Source organism: Rattus rattus, chromosome 5 (genome assembly GCF_011064425.1).
Source record: "Rattus rattus isolate New Zealand chromosome 5, Rrattus_CSIRO_v1, whole genome shotgun sequence".
Taxonomy (NCBI): Eukaryota; Metazoa; Chordata; class Mammalia; order Rodentia; family Muridae; genus Rattus; species Rattus rattus.
In genome coordinates, this window is record NC_046158.1 from 39,820,274 (window position 1) to 39,838,533 (window position 18,260).

Genomic DNA, 18,260 nt, shown 5'->3' on the forward strand with positions numbered 1-18,260 from the left:
TAATGAGTTAGCAAAATGAAGGGATTTTGGTTAATATGTTCCCGACTTTTTATATGCGCTACAGTAGCTATGGCATAGCAACCATTGAATAGAACAGAAGACTTTCAATATTGATCAAGAATAAGGATGTTGAACCACATCCTTTTAACTGAGTGGCTGATAAATATTTTGATAATGCTCTTAGCACTAGCAATAATGGGAGGCAGTAGGAATGGTCTTCAGTCTGAGGAAGTAATCTAATTCAAAGTTCTGAAAGGATTGACAGAAGTCAGCTTCTTGGACCTGTTTTAGCTTCCAGGGATGCTATACACCCTAGCTAGCCCTAGTTATGTGCATGCTTTCCCTCTGCTGCCTGGAGCCTCTTGTGGGAGCATGATGTATGAGCTTAAGTATGTTAATTATGCGTGCAGGGACTGGGAGGCCAGCAAAAAGGGCATACTAGTCCATGTGGGATGAAACAAAGGCTTGACAAAGGACCACCACACCAGCAGGAGAGAGAGGTGAGGGCACGTGGGCGGGCTCTACTTCTACAGTAGTTCAAAGCTCATTTCACTGTATGTAGGCATGCAATTCAAATATTAAACCAGTTTAAATGTGTTCCATCTGCCACTCTAAGAGTTATATTTTTAACGCATTACCTCATCATTCATCTGCAAGTTATAATAAATCTGTCACAAACTGCCATAAATTTAATTTCTGCTGTTCTTAATTCAAAACAATATCTTAAAAGTGATGACATAAAAATTGACAATGGAATAGTTGACATTTTTTAAGAACGGTGATTTTTAAATTATGTAGATAAATTACCTTTAAACTTAAAAATCTTCTTATACATCGTGGTCTATATTTCCATTTCATTTTGATGTTTTTGTTGACCTATCTTCATTCATGGTCTTCAAAATTAATTGATCTTCGTTAAAGAGAAATAAAGATTGCCATTTAAGGACAGTAGTCTCATCCCTAGGCCCCTAACAATTAGAATTACATAAATGTGAAAAGTAAAATTTCTACCCTTTAATTCTTTCCTGTATTGTTGCATTTTCATGTTCTGGGCTATTTAATGGAGGAGCTTGAGCCAGTCATCTGCATCCCTCCATGTTTTCTCCATAGCATTGTTCAGTGGAAAGAACGTATCTTTTGAGAAAGGGCATGCAAACTTGAATGCTAAATGTCTAACATCTATCTGTTACTATTTCTGGAGACTCTCCCTAACTGCAGCATTATCATCTCCTAAAGCAAGTGTAATAAATATTTATTGTTCTGCTGTAAAGACTTAATGGTATTAGGGCCTGTTAGAGCACTGAGCAAGGCTATGCAAGGAAAATGGCTGCTGTCTTAAGATTGGGAATGGTAGTGCCAAGACAAATTCCACCCCAGACTTAATGTGCTGCTCTCCACTGGGTCTTCTGTAGTGCTTGACTTAGATTTTTTTGAAGGGATCTGAAAAAGTTCTAAATAATTTAAGTGCTTAGTTTTAGAGTTACAAACCAAAACAAGAAACATTTGTAGTTTTATAACCCCGTAGAACAGAGAGGTGGAGTTTGGAAAGAGTTCTTGTATCCATCGCCTTGGAAACAGTTCGCAGTGCCAAATTTGGAAAGTATGCAAGTTAAAATGTCTTTAACCTGGTGATTTTAGGTTGCTGGTGGATTTATTAAAATTTAGCCAATCTCCACATTACTGTGTCTATTTCAATATTTTAAGTCTTGTTACGTGGATCATAAATCTCAGTTGAAATTGAGATATTAAAAAAGTTCTTTTTCATTTTATGTAACTTGATCCTGTGTTCTATCAACCCTTAATCTACACAATTTTACTCTATACAGTGATGAGGCCCATCAGCTTATTAAATTAAGTAATGAACTAATATAACCCATTGCATCAGATTATAGCTCTTTCACTTACGCCTTCAAAAATTTGGTGCTTTAACACACTGTGAACCTCTTTGTTGTTTAGCATGGTAGCAATGGCTGCTGGACGTCAACAGTGACTGTTTATTACAAACGGTCCTAAACGGACATTACAAATGTCCCATAGTTCCCCACCTACCATCTCGTGCATTTTCCTATCTTTCTGTTCGGCGTGAAGCATATTAGGAGTAAGGAACCTTAGTTGTCTCACTTAGGCAAAAATCGAATCCTGCTGAAGATTTCAGTGCTGGACACCATTTGCTGGGGAAGAACCTCTATTAACTTCCAGGCCTTCGATAGTAGTCTTAAGATTTGAACTTTCTCTGTGAATGTCCATGTCCTCATCCTCCAACTTCAAGTGTGTGCCTTGGGCAGGCAGTTCCAGCTCCACTGTGGTCTTCTCCCCCATCTTGTTGCCTAGAGATGAACTATTTTCATCAGCATTTTAAGTCCCAAATAGCTAGAATCAGGCATCATTCCCTTCTTGGCATAACAGTGGGGCCCACAGAGCCTAGAAATATGGTATAAATCCAGAACTCCCAAAATGTATCTTGACACTCTCAAGGTTCTCTACAAAGCACTGGAAACTTCCAGGGTTCCTCTGTTTTCGTTTCAACTGTTTGAATCCATTAAAGGATTTTCTTAAAAATACATTATGACCTAGACCCTCAACTCATCTTTTAAGTAGCTATGAATTTATGCAAGATTAAATTTGTGATTCTTAAATGTAATTTTCTGTTTTAATAAAAAGTGGATATATTGCTAAATGAGATTCTTTATAAACTGAGATCTAATGTAAATATAAAGTATAAGACTATTCCAGGTATAATTTAATCTGAAAATATGAAAGTGATTAATGTATTACAAAATCTTCCACCTTCTCAAAACCCATATCTCATTCAGGAATAATACAACATAATGAATGCAATATAATGACTGACCACAGATACATGAGTATAATTTATTACATTTAAAATGAAAATATAAACTTACTGATCTTGAAATAGATTATGCATAGCTTTTTTGGTAATAGATATCAATTATATATTTGGTTTAATGTACCTTCTAAAATCATAGATAATGATCACAGGGGTTGTTTTTGTAAATTAAACTCTTTCATATGCTATGCCATCCTCGATCCAACCTAATTCCAATTTAAAGAAGTTAATTCTGTATTTGTACCTTCTCTGAGGTAAAGATTTTAATAGCCAAGACTGATAGTTGTTGAACAATAAATGAATTGATCACAGTATTCTAGGTAGAATTTATACTTCAAGCATTACCAATAAATTTTATATTAATTACAAATTGTATTATTTTATTTTTTAAATTAACAATTTTATTACATCTGTGTTTGTGTGTGTGTGTGCACTCATGTGTGTACATCTGTATGCTATAGTGTATATGCGAAGATTAGAGGAGAGGATGCAGGGGTCAGTTATCTTCTTACACCATTTGGGTTCTAGGGCTCAAACTCAGGTCTTAAACTTGGCAGCAAATGCCTGAGCCATATCACAGGCCTCTACTTAAATTTTGTTCCATTGCATTAATAGTAGATCCTAACTTTTAATCTTGATAAGATTATTTATTTCTTTTGAGCTTAGAAAACTTTGTAAAACTTTATTATGGATTTCTCAGAGCCCTCAGAGCAGTGAAATGGACTGCTGAAATCTGAGGGTTATGTTCAGAGTCCTAGCACCCACATAACTGCCAGGCAATCTGGATAGCGCCCCTATAAACCTGATGCTCAGTGTACAGAGACAAGGGATCCCCGAAGCAAACTGAACAGGTAGACCCGAGGAACCAGTGAGCTCTTGGCTTAAGAGACCTTCATTTTAAAAGCTGGATGAAGCCAGATAAACGACATTAACTTCTGGCATTCACACATGCATACACTTACACAATGCAGACATATGCATTTACCACACACATGCACATTTACAACAAAAACGAACATCCTAACACATATGGAATATAGAAAATCTTTTATCTGTTTCCTGGAATCTTTTATGGGCAATTATAGCAAAAGTGTAAACATTGCTAATTTAAGCATTTTAAGTGTACAATAAAAGCCTTGAATGAACCTTGCTTATCTATGAAACAAAAGGTTAGATTCTAAAAGAAGAAAAGCCAAAATACATGGCATGTAATAGTCATCACACATACCTCAGGAACTCATATTTGTATATCTGAAGAGTACAAGTGGTGGAACTTGTGGCTTATAATAGTTGTGAAATATTTTATCTACACATACATTTAATTTCATAAAGGATTCTATCCTTTAAGATAGAAATATGACTACACTATTAACAGAATGCTATATTTTTTTAAGTTATGTTATTTTTCAGTATTAGAAATGGTATCTAGAGCTGGCCACATGCTAGGTAACTGATTTACTCTTACAGCTATATAAACAACTATATCTAATCCTTTTATAGAAATATAGCTACAGGTACTGTTTTGTTAACAGCCATATCTTACATATAGTTTAATACATATCTTTAAATAGTTGTACTAATGCCCTAGTTTTAGAAATTCTTTTATTTTTGAGATTATATCATTTCCCCCATTTCCTTTTTTCCTCCAAGCCCTACCATATACCCCATTTTGCTGCCTTTCAAATTCATTTATTTTTCATTATTAAATGATATATGTGCATATATTCTTAAATATAACTCTCTCCATTTGTATAATGTTACTTATGTCCATAAGAGTTACATTTAAACATTTTATTAATTTAAAACTCCTTGGAATAGTACTTTCTAATTTTTAAGACTTCAAAAAAATTAACTGGTCTAAAAACATCTTAGACTCATTGATACAAAGCAGAACTCTCTCTCTCTCTCTCTCTCTCTCTCTCTCTCTCTCTCTCTCTCTCTCTCTCTCTCGCTTATTCCCACTTTGAGCCTTGGTCCTGATTTCATTAACATAATGGCATAAAAATTACTAGGGCAGATAAACTCCTAGTCCCTAAAACAGTGTTCCATAAAAAGCAACCCAAATGAGTTAGACACAAGAAATAGGCCGTGCAAATTTTACTTTAAAGTCACTGCTTCATTTTCATTGCTGCTTCGTGCATAAAAATAATTTGTATTTAAAGACTATTCTTCATGCATTTTCAGACATCACCCTTTAGTCTTAGCATTTCCTCCTTTTAGTGGTCCTTTTTGTTTTATTTTCATTCATTTAAATCACAGGCATTTCATAGTAGAAATTCACCTATGGATCAGCAGTAATTCTAAATGCTTTTAACCAATTTTTCTCTATGCTGTTATATCTCAGTTATATGGAGAATTATGTAAACAGAAATTTGTCAGGCCAACTATACTATATGAAGAACATAATATAATTAAATAAAAACAAATGCTAAAAGCCATATTATACTATAAAAAATATATTTACTTTAAAGTAGACATATTTGAATATTAGTTGAAATGTATAAAATTAGTCTATTCTAAAATATTAAATTTATTAACATTGTAATTTTTCATGATTAAAATATTTACTTGTGATGCTCTCAGGTTGATCTTCATTTTATGAAAAAGATTCCTCCGGGTGCTGAGGCTTCAAACATCTTGGTAGGAGAACTGGAGTTTCTAGACAGAACTGTGGTTGCTTTTGTCAGGTTGTCTCCAGCCGTCTTGCTCCAAGGACTGGCTGAAGTTCCAATCCCAAGCAGGTAAAAGTAGTCAAGCATTTTTCATGTTTATGGAATTATTTATTTTAGGTAATGGCAATATTTTAATACAATTTTCGCTTGATTAGAAATGAGTGTTGTATCCACAAACTTACTGTTTCTTGCTTATAAGCATGGGGAGTGCTTTAAAAATTAGTCTAACCTTCCTTGTCCTTCTAGAAATTCATATTTCATTTCAGGCATGCTCCCCATCTATAAAGTTTAATTTTACAGTTTATCAAAGATTATATTGAACTGTGTGTTCAAGAAAGAGGATCTTATATATGTGTAGTTCCAATCAAGAGGATGATGGTTTCCAGGGAAACCATGGCTTTGTTTGGTTAGGCCTTCAACTCATGGAAATAGCTTATATGGGACCAAATACCTCAAGCTTCAGCCCTAGGACAGTGGGTCTTCAATTCCCATGATCTGAAGACTCATTGGTAGTCAGTCATATGATGAAAGTGGTTGATTCTGGTTAAAAGGTCAAGATTAATTTGTTTATCTGAACTTTTTCTATTTAACTATGCATTGAAAATAATAGGTAATGTTAAAACAAACTGAGTTCTATTGTTATTTACTCATGTCTTATAGATAAGGGTTCTTGTGAATAAAGCTGAGGGAAGAGAAAACAGAAAATAGAATATTGACTTTGTCATGCTAGGTTCTTACTGTTTACCTGGGAATTGCCTTTCCTTCTCTCCTGCTGCCAACTCTCCTGATTCTCATGCACACCTGACTGTCTGACCACAGGAGAGCCCATTCGCTAAGGGACATTAAAAGAGTTGAGAAGTGTGGATGCTGTGTCTAATGGGTTTGGAAAATCATTTTCTTCTATGAAACTTTGACTATAACTCAAAACATGACACATATCATACCACAGTTTGGTTACAGATAAGTTTTTCAGGAAATAGGGAAAAGTAGAAGCAGGAGAAGCCTCATTCTGTAAGGACCCTGTTGACGAGAGTAGCAATGAGACATGTAGCACATGACTGCCTTGGTCCGAGTAGGAAACCTAGTTACCATTAAGGTTATAGAAGTAAATTTCTATTTATCCTATTTCAAGGTTACTGTAATATATGCCAGCTTTTAACTAAAAACTGAGAAGATAAGCTGTGTATATTAAAATAGAATATAATTGTGCGAATAAGGTTATATATTTCTACATGTAAACTATAGGCTACTAAGAGTTTTTAAAAATCTGGGATTCCAATTTCATGTGTCATGTTTATTAATTGCAGAGATACCTGAGCAGTTTAAAATTCCCATTCAGTTGGATACTCACATTTCACCACTAACGAAGGAATTTGGATACACATGAGTAAATGCAGTCTGTTTATCACACTCACGGTTTCTGTATTTCAAAGAAAAGAAAAATTCCCAGGGGTAGACTATAGCCATGATAAGGTTATACATCTTCCCTTTGAAAAGTCTCAGGCTTTAGTGACCTCTTTCTTACTGATTCAGCAAAGAATTAGAGACAATGAAGAAAAATTCGAGTCACTATAGAGCCACTCTGTAGGGAGAGATTCAAAAGAAAAGCTATTTTGTAGGAAAGGTGAAAAATGAAAGAAGATTAGAATAAAGAAGTGAAGAATAAAGAAAACTATCTGTAAACCCCAATTATCCTTTCTTAGGAGGTAAAAGGTATGACATGATTATAAAGGCATTATACAATAAATGTCAGAAAATACGTTTTAGGGCTTTATAAATAGCACATGCAGTAGAAAATTTAAAAATAGCAAGATACTCACAGGTTAGAAAATTTTCAAAAGTAATATAGTTGATAAAACCTCTGACACTACATTCACCTATTCTTGTTTTTTATATATTACACACACACTCACACACACACACATGAACCCATGCATACATATACACACATATACACATACCACACACAGAGAAGCACACACATGCACATACACACATAGAAGCACATGCACACACATCCCAAACATGGACCCAATCACTCACAAACACACACATACTCATATGCACACACAGGCACACATGCAAAAACATGCACACACACATGCACTCACATGCACATCCACACAGGCACACAGACAGACACACAGAAAAACACAGACACACATGCACGCACTAAGAGAGAACAGAATTTGATGTGTTCAATTATAACTGAAAGAAAATTAATGTCATATATAACCTCAAGGTTGTCTAATAGATGCTTCATATAAAACATATATAATCACTAATATTTACAGCTAAAGAAAGCATAGAATTATACTAACTACAAACTGTACCAGATAGAGTTATTCATCCTTAGTAACACAAACCATTTAACAAATGAATACCATAAAATACTATGGCAGCATAAATGAAACACTATAATTTTCATACTTTTTTCTTCTGCCTAACTCATTTTTAAGTCCTAACAGTTTTTATGTTCAATAAAAATGCATGTAGATGTTAATAATGTGCTCTTCCTTAATGTGCAATGCTGTATTGCCTTTCTTCTCGGTCTTCATTTTATGTACTAGTGAGCATTTCTGCTTCCTAGTCAGATTTAACTTTCCCATCATCCTCTTCTAAGGACTTATAATCTTTAAAATTCCTGGCACTAATTCATAGGCTATATAGACAGCTAAAAAGAGAAATCCTGGGGTTAAAAGCAATCCAAATTCATAGGCTATATAGACAGCTAAAAAGAGAAATCCTAGGGTTAAAACCAACCCATCATTCCCTTTGCATGAGGATATTACACTGAAGTCTCAACTGTAAAACATTTCAAAGTCATAATGAACTGCAGAAAGTCTTATATTAAAGTCCTCATTTTGTCTAATTACTTTGAAGGGAGAAGTTCTGTTCCAAGGGGGTTATTGCTACATTTATACCTTGAATTTTTTCTTCTTAATTACAGATTTCTGTTTATCCTTCTGGGACCACTGGGAAAGGGTCAACAGTACCATGAGATTGGCAGATCGATTGCAACCTTAATGACTGATGAGGTATTTGTTCATGTTCCTACAGAATAGTTCCCTCACAAGACACAACTAAATTTGGAGGTCTATTTCATGATAGTTTTCTGGGAATTTTATTTATGTGTATTGAATCCCATTTTCCCAAGTTTTCACTACCAACTTTCTTTGAGAAAACTGTATCTGTATACATTAACAATAATAATAATAATAATATGTACATGTAAACTGTACATATTCCAACAAGATAGAGATAGATAGAAGATAGATAGGTAGATAGGTAGATAGATAGATAGATAGATAGATAGATAGATAGATAGATAGATAGATAGACAGACAGACAGACAGGCAGATAGATTTCTCCATATCCCTAACCTTGGGATCTTTAGTCTATTTGTGGAGATGTAGATGAATTTTAAGGGGTTGCTGATCTCTATTATATAAATATATTTCTATGTTAAAAACCGTGCAGATATATTTTGGATTATATAAACCTGTCATTAGCTTCTCAAAAGAGATATAATCTCAAAAATGTAAGGCCTTAAAATCAGAATCTATGACATCTTAACAGTGTGGCTGATTAAACAAGACGTGAACAAGAACAGCACCAAGCAATATGTTAACATGGAAAGTCATCTCAGGGGTGCTAGCCCTTGACAAAGAATTACAGGCAGCTAAGGATGGCTGAAAGAGATGTAGGGGAAGGAAGGAGGGGGAGAGAGAGATTCAGAGACAGAGACAAGGGAGGAGGAACAGAAATAGAGACACGGAGAGAACAAGACAGAGACAAGGGAGGGGAGACAGAAAGAGACACAGAGAAACAGAGTCTTCCCCTGGGCTGACTTTGGTTGTCCAGTACCAAGTGGTCAGCCCTGAAAATATACACACAAGCAATGCTAAATGAGCTCATACACTAATGTTATTCAGTATATACATGTAACAATAATAAACTTTATAAAAAGGCCTTGAATTTGAGAGGAAGCATGTGGAGAGAGTTGGAGGGAGGAGATGGTGGATTGTTAATTTATTCAAGTATTTATTAGATATGAACTATATTTCAGCACTTATGCAGATGGTAGATAAAAATACGGACAAAAGATTTTTCTTTTATTGAATCAATTATTGAAAGATAGAGGGACATCAAAGCTAAATACACCGTACACGGAAATACATGTTACAGAAGAAATCACAACAGCAGAGGAGGGAGAAAGAGGAGGCATGAGTTGCCTTTTAAGTTAAAGAGAGGACTTTTGATCCAACAATCAACAAGGACTAAGGTTCGAGATGGGAACACTTCTGGATCACTCACAATATTTAAAACAAAAAGGCTCAGGAAGAATGAGGCCAGAGTGGTAATGCACAAGTTGTCAAGGGAATTGGTATATTACCAAGACCTTAGACTGACTTGGGAAACAAGTGGAAGAATGCGAGTGGACCCCAAAGTCATCCTTAACTCCTCCTCCTCATTTCACACACACATTCCATCCATAAGTGAACCTGTCAGACTCAGGCACTATGTGCAGAATCCTGCCATGTTTCCCTTTCCACATGGCTGTGTCTGTGTTTCCACACAGCTCTGTCTATGTTTCCCATCATCTAGTTTTTTCTGTTAGCACAGAGTCCCACCATTGCACCAATCTGTTATACAGATTACTGCTCTGCCTTTGCTTTGCTTCATTTGCTAGTAATACAGTGGTTAGAGAAATCCCTCTTCTGCTCAAAACCCTCAAATGGCCTCCCATCTCATTCACAGTCAGTGTTTACAATGAACTACAGAAATCTTCAATGCCGATCCTTCCCCTCAGCTCTCCTCTCCTGCTCACATCTCAGGAATTCCACCCTTACTGTTTTTCAAACATGGCATGCATGCTCTACATTTGCAGGCCCTTAGTTTGGAATGTTTTTGTTCCTGAAAGCAATAAGGCTTGGATTCATAAGGTCTTGGTAAAAAGAAATTACCAAAGGCCCCTTAATTACTGCGTTAAAAAGCAGCATCACTTCACTTTCCTGGTGTATCTTGTCTATAATGCTTTCCATCGTCCACCAAATGTATCGTCACTTACACTCGTCTTCTCTCCCATCACACTAGAATGTAAGCTTCACTAAAGTGTGGGTTTTTTAGGTTTGTTCTTTCCCATATCCCTTGCATATAAATGATTTGGCATACATTTACTGAAGAAATGTTCAGAGATCATTTTAACAAGTAAAACAGACTTTAAACAGGTAAAATAGGCATTATGTAATTAATAATTAGTTCTTAGAAATAGTGACAATGACAACCTGCTGAGTCCATTTAGGGCTCCTTGTGTGCATATAATTCAGGGCTGATCACTTAATATTGGATAACCAATTAGTGGGTTCATCCCTGGGTAGGACATTTTCTCCTATTTCCAGCATTTGTTGGTTGCCATGGTTATTTGTCTATGGGTCTGACTCTGTAAGATATAAAATATCCCGTCCATGTTAGCAGTGTATTGTTGTTCTTCAGGTCTTGTTGAGGTACCTTGTGTGAAGCTTTTCTGTCATCTCTAGAAGACAGCAATAGAGCCTTTACATCAGTTTATGGAGAAAACGATGTCTTGGCAGAAGTCTGGGGTATTTGGGGATTCCCATGGTCAACAACTCAATTAGATCCCAGGATTGGAAGCTTCATTTGGTGACAAGAGATGTCCAGTTGGGTGGCTCTACCTCCCTGGTGATTTTGTTTAGGTCACCTTCATATATGTGTATATATGACCAAGAGTGTTACAATTGGATCCTCAAGTAGATAGATTCCCTTCTTCCCATGGAACCCCCACACTCATTTCCATGGTGCCTGTACACGTTTGCCTTCCCACCAGCAGTGAAGCAGTGTTTCCTTTCTCCACAGCTTTGCCAGCAAGCGCTGTCATTTAGTTAGTGACCGTAGCCATTCTGACAAGTGTAAGACGGGATCTCAAAGTACGTTTAATTTGCATTTCCTTAATGGAAAGGATGCTGAGTATTTCTTCTAGTGTTTCTCAGCTTTTGAGTTTCTCTATTCAGGATTCTGTTTGAATCGTACCCTATTTTAAATCCAGTTATCCAGTTTTATATCCAGAGGGTTTTTTTTGCTTTTTGTTTTAGCTTTTATATATTTTTGGTATTCGCCTATAAGATGTGGGGAGTTGGTGAAAGTCTTCCAATTTGTAGGTTGCCACTTTATTCTGATTGACAGTGTCCTTTTATACAGAAGCTTTTGGTTCATAAAGTCCCATTTATTAACTTCAGTCTCAGTGTCTGAGCTAATGGTGTTTTGTTGAGAAAGTCCTTACCTGTGCTAACAGGGTCAAGGCTGCCCACTTCCTCTTCCACCAGGTTCAGTGTATTTTGTTCTATGTTGAGGCCTTTGGTCCATTTGGAGTTGAGTGCACGGTGTTAAGTGTGTATCTATTTGGATGCTTTTATGCAGCCATGCAGTCTTCGACTAGCAATCGTTGGTTGAGCTTTTGCCCCCAGTGTGTTTATAGCTTCTTTATATTAAAAACTCCACATGTTCACAGGTGGATTTATGTCTGCATCTTGTTTGATTCCATTGTTCACCATGTCTGTTTCTATGCCAGTAGTATGTTGTTTTAATTATGATGGCTCCGTAGCACGCCTTGAACTCGGGATAGATGATGATACTTCCTACAGTTCTTTGATTAGTCAGGATTATTTAGGCTAGCTGGGGTTTTTGTATTTCCCATATGAAGCTGAAGTTTTCCTTTTCAAGGTCTGTGAAGAATTGTGTTGTAGTTTTGACAATTGCGTTTAATCTGTGTGTTGCTTTTGGTAGGATGGCCAATTTTATTATATGAATAATATGCCACTGCTTTTTCTTCTGTAGGTGTTTCATGATGTTGCTTATAAAGCTAAAGACCGCAATGACTTGGTGTCAGGAATTGATGAGTTTCTGGATCAGGTTACTGTTCTTCCTCCTGGAGAATGGGACCCAAGCATACGAATAGAACCTCCCAAAAATGTTCCTTCCCAGGTGAGTATGTTTAAAAACACCCATTACAATTCTAACAGATTGTTTTTCTTTAAATTCATTTCCCTAAAATAAGTCAATGTCCCATAAATGATTTATTACATTAAAGGAAAAATATTAATTTAGAAGATCTTCTTAATATAACCTAATATATTGAGAAATTTAGAATTTTGACCATGAGCCACTAAATAAGTTTCATGTGCCTGAAAATATTTAACCAACACAAAAGATATTAAATTTTATAACACCATAAAATATGGCCTGAGATAATTCCCACTATTTCAGTGTTCTGAAATTTGATGAGGATTCAGGAAAATTCAAAAGAGGATTTGTAAAAACTCCCTATTACTGCTAATCACACTGAAAACTAAGTAAAGTTTTTCATCATGATTTTTACGTTTCTATCCTTTCATGCATGGTATACATTTTTGTAAAAATTCTGTAAATGGAAATCAAATGTGTATTTTACCTATCCCGTGTTATAGTAAGAAAGAATAAAGAGCATTGTTCATGCTCAGGGCATTTTCTTATCTCAGGCATGACTGTTGAAAATGGTGACCAAATGTTTGCAAAGCCCTCTCTTTATGCTGCCCCTTGTTTCCTCTGGAATCTCTCTCCCACTTTCTTCCAGTCGGTGCCTTTGGGTCTTGTTCCAGCAAAGCCCAGCCTTGTCTCACTCTGAGCTTCTAACTGAAGTGAGAGAGGGGCCTACTGACCCAATCCTATACTTAGATTTTCAGGTCTGTTAGAAGTAGGCAAACTGGCAAATAAACCATGAGTATGTAAAAAGGTCATGCCAACTCCTCTGTCAGCTTAAACGTATGATTAATATCTCAGTTCTGTGTTGTTATTTTGAAGTCCTTTTACCATTATTAAAATCTGTTCACTTTCCTTAACGATTACCATTTTGTAGATGTGTAACTGAAACCATATAGCTTAAGTTCCTCTACTACTAAATAAAAGCGGTGACATAGAGAGTGCTTGTAGAGGCTTTCTCATTTCTCTACTCACACATGTCTGCACTAATGACATTAGAAATGACAACAGGACGCTTTCTAAAGTAATATGAATGAGCCTCTTACTAATGGCATTTGGATAAATTTAGTGAAAATATTAAGATATTGAGAGTGAGACTTTGTAATCCACTGTACCACCAATTAATATTCAAATGTTAAATTATTTTTAATGTATTCTGGTTTTAAAGAATAGTGTTTTTTGAGGCAAAGTGAATTAAAGGGAAATTGTATTTTTTATTTTTTAGGAGAAAATAAGAATTAGCAAATTCCAGATATTAGGAAATGGTAACATGAAGAACATTGAATTAGGAATTATATTATCTAATTACATGGTGTTTTGTTAATTCAAGAATGAATTTATTTCCGCAGGCTGGATGTTTGTTTGGTAGAACTTTTTGCTCAACAAATTTTATCCAGTAAGGAAAGTATATTCTATAGTCATGGTCTCAATCACTAACCTACTATTAGTAATGTGGCTACTGCAATTAACAAATTGAATTTGTATGAATTGTATGGTTAATATTATTATATTATTATTATTATATTAGCTATTATATTATATTATATTATTATATTATATTAGCTATTATATTATATTAGCTAGCAAGATATTATACAATGAGTATAAATTTAGATATATACTGTGTACTTGTATAATATTAATATTTTAAACTCCAAGCTATATTTAAATATTAGATAATATGAGCTGTTTTCTTTTATTAAGGTACTAAAATAAATTAGCATATATTAAGCATCTTGAATTCACCCTCATTTAAATAATATTATTCTTGTCAAATATTTTTGTGGGTTTTTTATTCCTTTTGAATTGTACAGATGACAGCATTTTTAATACATTTTCTTTTAAGTAATAAAAAAGAACAACCTGTCATCTCAAGAGATGAGCCTGAAGTTCTCCTTTATGCTCTTATTTCTGTCACTGCAATCACTCTTCCTTCTGCTTCTTTGCTCTTTTCATGTTGTCAAACCCACAGCTCTATAAGCATCTGACTTTTTGCTCTGTTTGACACACTGTCATTGCCAAAGCGGAAGGGAAGAGTGTGGCTTTATCAACTAGCGTCCCATCATTTAATGACCACATAGCTCAAGTGAACCCTTAATGCTCCCCATTCACCATCGTGTCCTTCCCAAGGCCAGCCGTTCTTTTGCACCCTGGCTCTCTGTCAACATTTTAGCATACTCTCTGTGACCCTTGTTGCTACATGTTTTGTTTCTCAGTCCTCCCTTCACTGCTTGTGATGACAGTAAGCATTCTAGTTGTGCCCCACATGCCAGCTCTAGGCATCTACTCAAGGACTTTGCTCTGCCAAAATGCCCTCTCTCATCATTTATCAATCGTTCTGTGTTGTCTCACTGTAATAAAATATTGTTACAAAGTAACTGCTTTAATATCACTTTGTCAGCTACTCATTTTTGCTTTCACGTGCAATAGAATGCTATAAAGGAGGTCTCTAGGGGTTGGGGATTTAGCTCAGTGGTAGAGCGCTTGCCTAGGAAGCGCAAGGCCCTGGGTTCGGTCCCCAGCTCCGAAAAAAAGAACCAAAAAAAAAAAAAAAAAAAAAGGAGGTCTCTATAATACACATCTCCACTACCTTTCCTATACTTCTCTACACATACCTAGCTCATTGGCATCACCCTTTATGTCACTAAACTAATTGCCACCAGTGCCATCCACAGTGATAAAAGCTATGGTAACTTTTTGGTCTATATTGCACTTAGTACATTCAAAGCAACATTTGATAGAATTGCCCTTATCCTGAGTGTATTCTCTTTGCTTAGTTCCTAAACAGCACAGCCTCATGGTATTCCTACAGTCTCATGGGTCACTTGGCTCGTTCTTCCTCTTCTCTCTGATTTCTTTATGTTGACACTAACACTTAGACCATTACCATGCTCGCTCTATTCATATCTGCCTCTATCTGTGCTCATGTTATTGATAATATCATCAAGTCTTAGAGTGTTAAACCTTTTCCACATTTACTTTCTAAACTGAACTCGTGTTAATCATCAGCCTATCCTATGTGTCTACTTGAATATCTGATAGTTTAAGCCAAATTTAATACAGTCTCATTTCTTTATAACTCTCTTGTAATTATAATTTTAAGCTAAGCAACATATATTTCTAGGAGTATATAAAGATCCCTGAGTTTTCCTCAAAATCAATTGTATTTCTATCTTCCCATCTTATTTAATAGTTAAATATATTCTTGTAAATGATTGGACCAAAACAGTCCATTATTTCATCTCATACCTTATATCTATTCTTTCAGATTATTCAGATGCCTTTGCCTTCCATCTCTATCCATAAATATACTATTTCTCACTGTGACCACCCTGATTCAACTTTCCATCACCTTTTGCCTGGGTTTCTGAAATAGCTCCTTAGCTTGTTGCTTTATTCTATACCCTAGAATCTCTCTTCAACCTCATAGTCAAACTAATTCCAAGTTCTGTTACATTATTTCTGTCCTCAAACATTTGTAAACATTTCCCATTTGATGGAGAAAAAAGTCAGATAGGTTTATTGGCTGTGCAAGTCTCTACCTCACATCCTCTTTTTCTGTGAATGTGTCTCTTCTACTTTCTTTTGTCCTGGTGTCATTCAGGTCATCCAAACATTCTGCTCCTTAAGACTATGGCACTGGCCGGTCTTCCTTCTTTGATGTCCTCAGGTTATTTAGGATGCCCGACTCTCTCACCTCCACCAAGTTTCCCCACATGGTCATTTCCACAGAGCCTGTCTGAAAACTTAGTTTATAATTTCTGCTCCTTCCTCCCCTCCCAGTCTCCTCAGACACCTTGTGCTCTGGGTGAGATTTTTATTTCTTTCATAAATCTCAATTTTTTTGTAATCTACTGTAGAATTAAATATTTAAATTTAATTTTCTCTGTATTTCCTATGAGAATATATGTTCTACAAGCCTAATTTATCTATTGGTGTACTTTAAGGGTCTTTCAAACATTAAAAACGTTCAAAATAGACTAAAATAAATTCCATTTATTCAGAATATTGATTTTTTTTTTGGTTCTTTTTTTCGGAGCTGGGGACTGAACCCAGGGCCTTGCGCTTCCTAGGCAAGCGCTCTACCACTGAGCTAAATCCCCAACCAGAATATTGATTTTTATAAGCATTACATTCTTCAGTGGTTTTCTACTCCTTGAGTAAGCATGTGCTGAGAATGGTTAATATCTTAATTATTTATTGTCTATCTTATCAACATACAACTTTTTAAATGTATAAAACAAAAGTTAAATTATTCAAAGGGGTTATTTTCACAGAAGACTGAATATGTTCACTTGTTTACTGAGAGTTGTAGAAGCTCTGACATGTTTCCTAGGTAATTGGAAGTGAAGACAGCCACTCTTAAATCTTTCATATTTACCTTAAATGTCTTATATTTATCTGTAAAGATAAGCCTATCATCAGGTGAAATATATCTTCTCTCTCATAGTTAAGTTTAATCTAGTTCATCTTTTCCTATACCTGTAGGAATTGTAGAAATACTAATGCATGAACTTTCCTTTATTGTGCTTAATACAAAACCATTTCATCATATGTAAAACACATATCCTTCTATCTAAATGTCCTATTGTACATAAAATAAACTAATTTATCAATCTGTACTTCACATTTATTCTAATTCTAGTTTGGAATGGCAACCAAGTACAAATTTTATTGTCTAACTGAAATGTTCTTTATCATTCTTTTAAATACTTTTAAATACATTGACAAAATCTAAGATGACCAGAGAAAGAATTTTAGGGAGGACTCTGATTTCTTTCTTTTAGATTTCTCTGTCACTAGCAAAAGTAAGTGGAATAAAACAGGAAAATGGCACTCACATAAACCTCAGTTAATTTGCCATCGGTTCAACAGAAACTTCCTTTTGTAATAGTATTGTGCCTGAGGCATGAAGACTTAGAGCATAAATTATCCCTTTCTAGAAAGACATGATCTAGAGAAATAGAGGTAATGATACTAAAAAATAGTGAAATGGTAGAGAATTTTTTCTTTCTCCCCTTTCTTTTCTGATAGGAATTAAATTCAGGCCTTGGACACAATACACAACACCTTTCTAGTGAGCTGTGTGTATTCCAGCCCCAGAACACGGACATTTTCTGCTTACCTTTGCAACTATAGCATCTATATCAATGTATGGCACAAAATAGGGCAGCTAAAAACTGGTATGTGTAAGATGTAAAGAGTGCCCATCACTCATCTAGCTCGTCTACACTGTAAAATGGGGACTGTTGTCATCCCCGGTGATGAGGGAAGAATGAAAGCCTTAGCAGATTGGATGCATTTTCAAAGGCTAATCAGCCACTAAGCACAGAACCTCTGGTCCTAGCCATTTTACACATGGCTTCAAAGTAGGAAAATGTCATTTTTGTAATGAATGCCCACCATTGGAACAAAATACACACCCACAAAAATTCTCTGCAGGAGAAGAGGAAGACTCCTTCTGTACCAAATGGAACAGCGGCTCATGGTGGACCTGAGCAACATGGAGGACACAGTGGACCTGAGCTCCAGCGGACTGGGAGGTTAGTGACAGCCATGTTGGTGACTGAAATGATGTCTTATCTGTCAGGAACTGTTTCAAGATCTAATTTTTATATGTTTAATATCTACTCTTTGAGAGTGAAATGCCAATTAATTTGATGTCTCTGAAGTGAATAATGATTGTCACTACTGTTAAAAGAGAA

At 35.5% G+C, this 18,260-nt stretch overlaps 1 protein-coding gene across 5 annotated transcripts in view; it reads left to right on the forward strand.

The window, feature by feature from the left end:
- Slc4a10 (solute carrier family 4 member 10) overlaps positions 1–18,260 on the forward strand; it is a 279,408-nt gene that overhangs the window by 193,420 nt on the left and 67,728 nt on the right. For 3 of the 5 annotated variants that reach the window (XM_032903383.1, XM_032903382.1, XM_032903381.1), the window contains exons 8-12: positions 411–500; positions 5,432–5,589; positions 8,471–8,558; positions 12,376–12,522; positions 17,998–18,098. In XM_032903383.1, the coding sequence (XP_032759274.1) occupies positions 411–500; positions 5,432–5,589; positions 8,471–8,558; positions 12,376–12,522; positions 17,998–18,098 (584 nt within the window). The remainder of the gene's footprint in view (positions 1–410; positions 501–5,431; positions 5,590–8,470; positions 8,559–12,375; positions 12,523–17,997; positions 18,099–18,260) is intronic. The other 2 variants (XM_032903384.1, XM_032903385.1) reach the window with 1 other exon arrangement.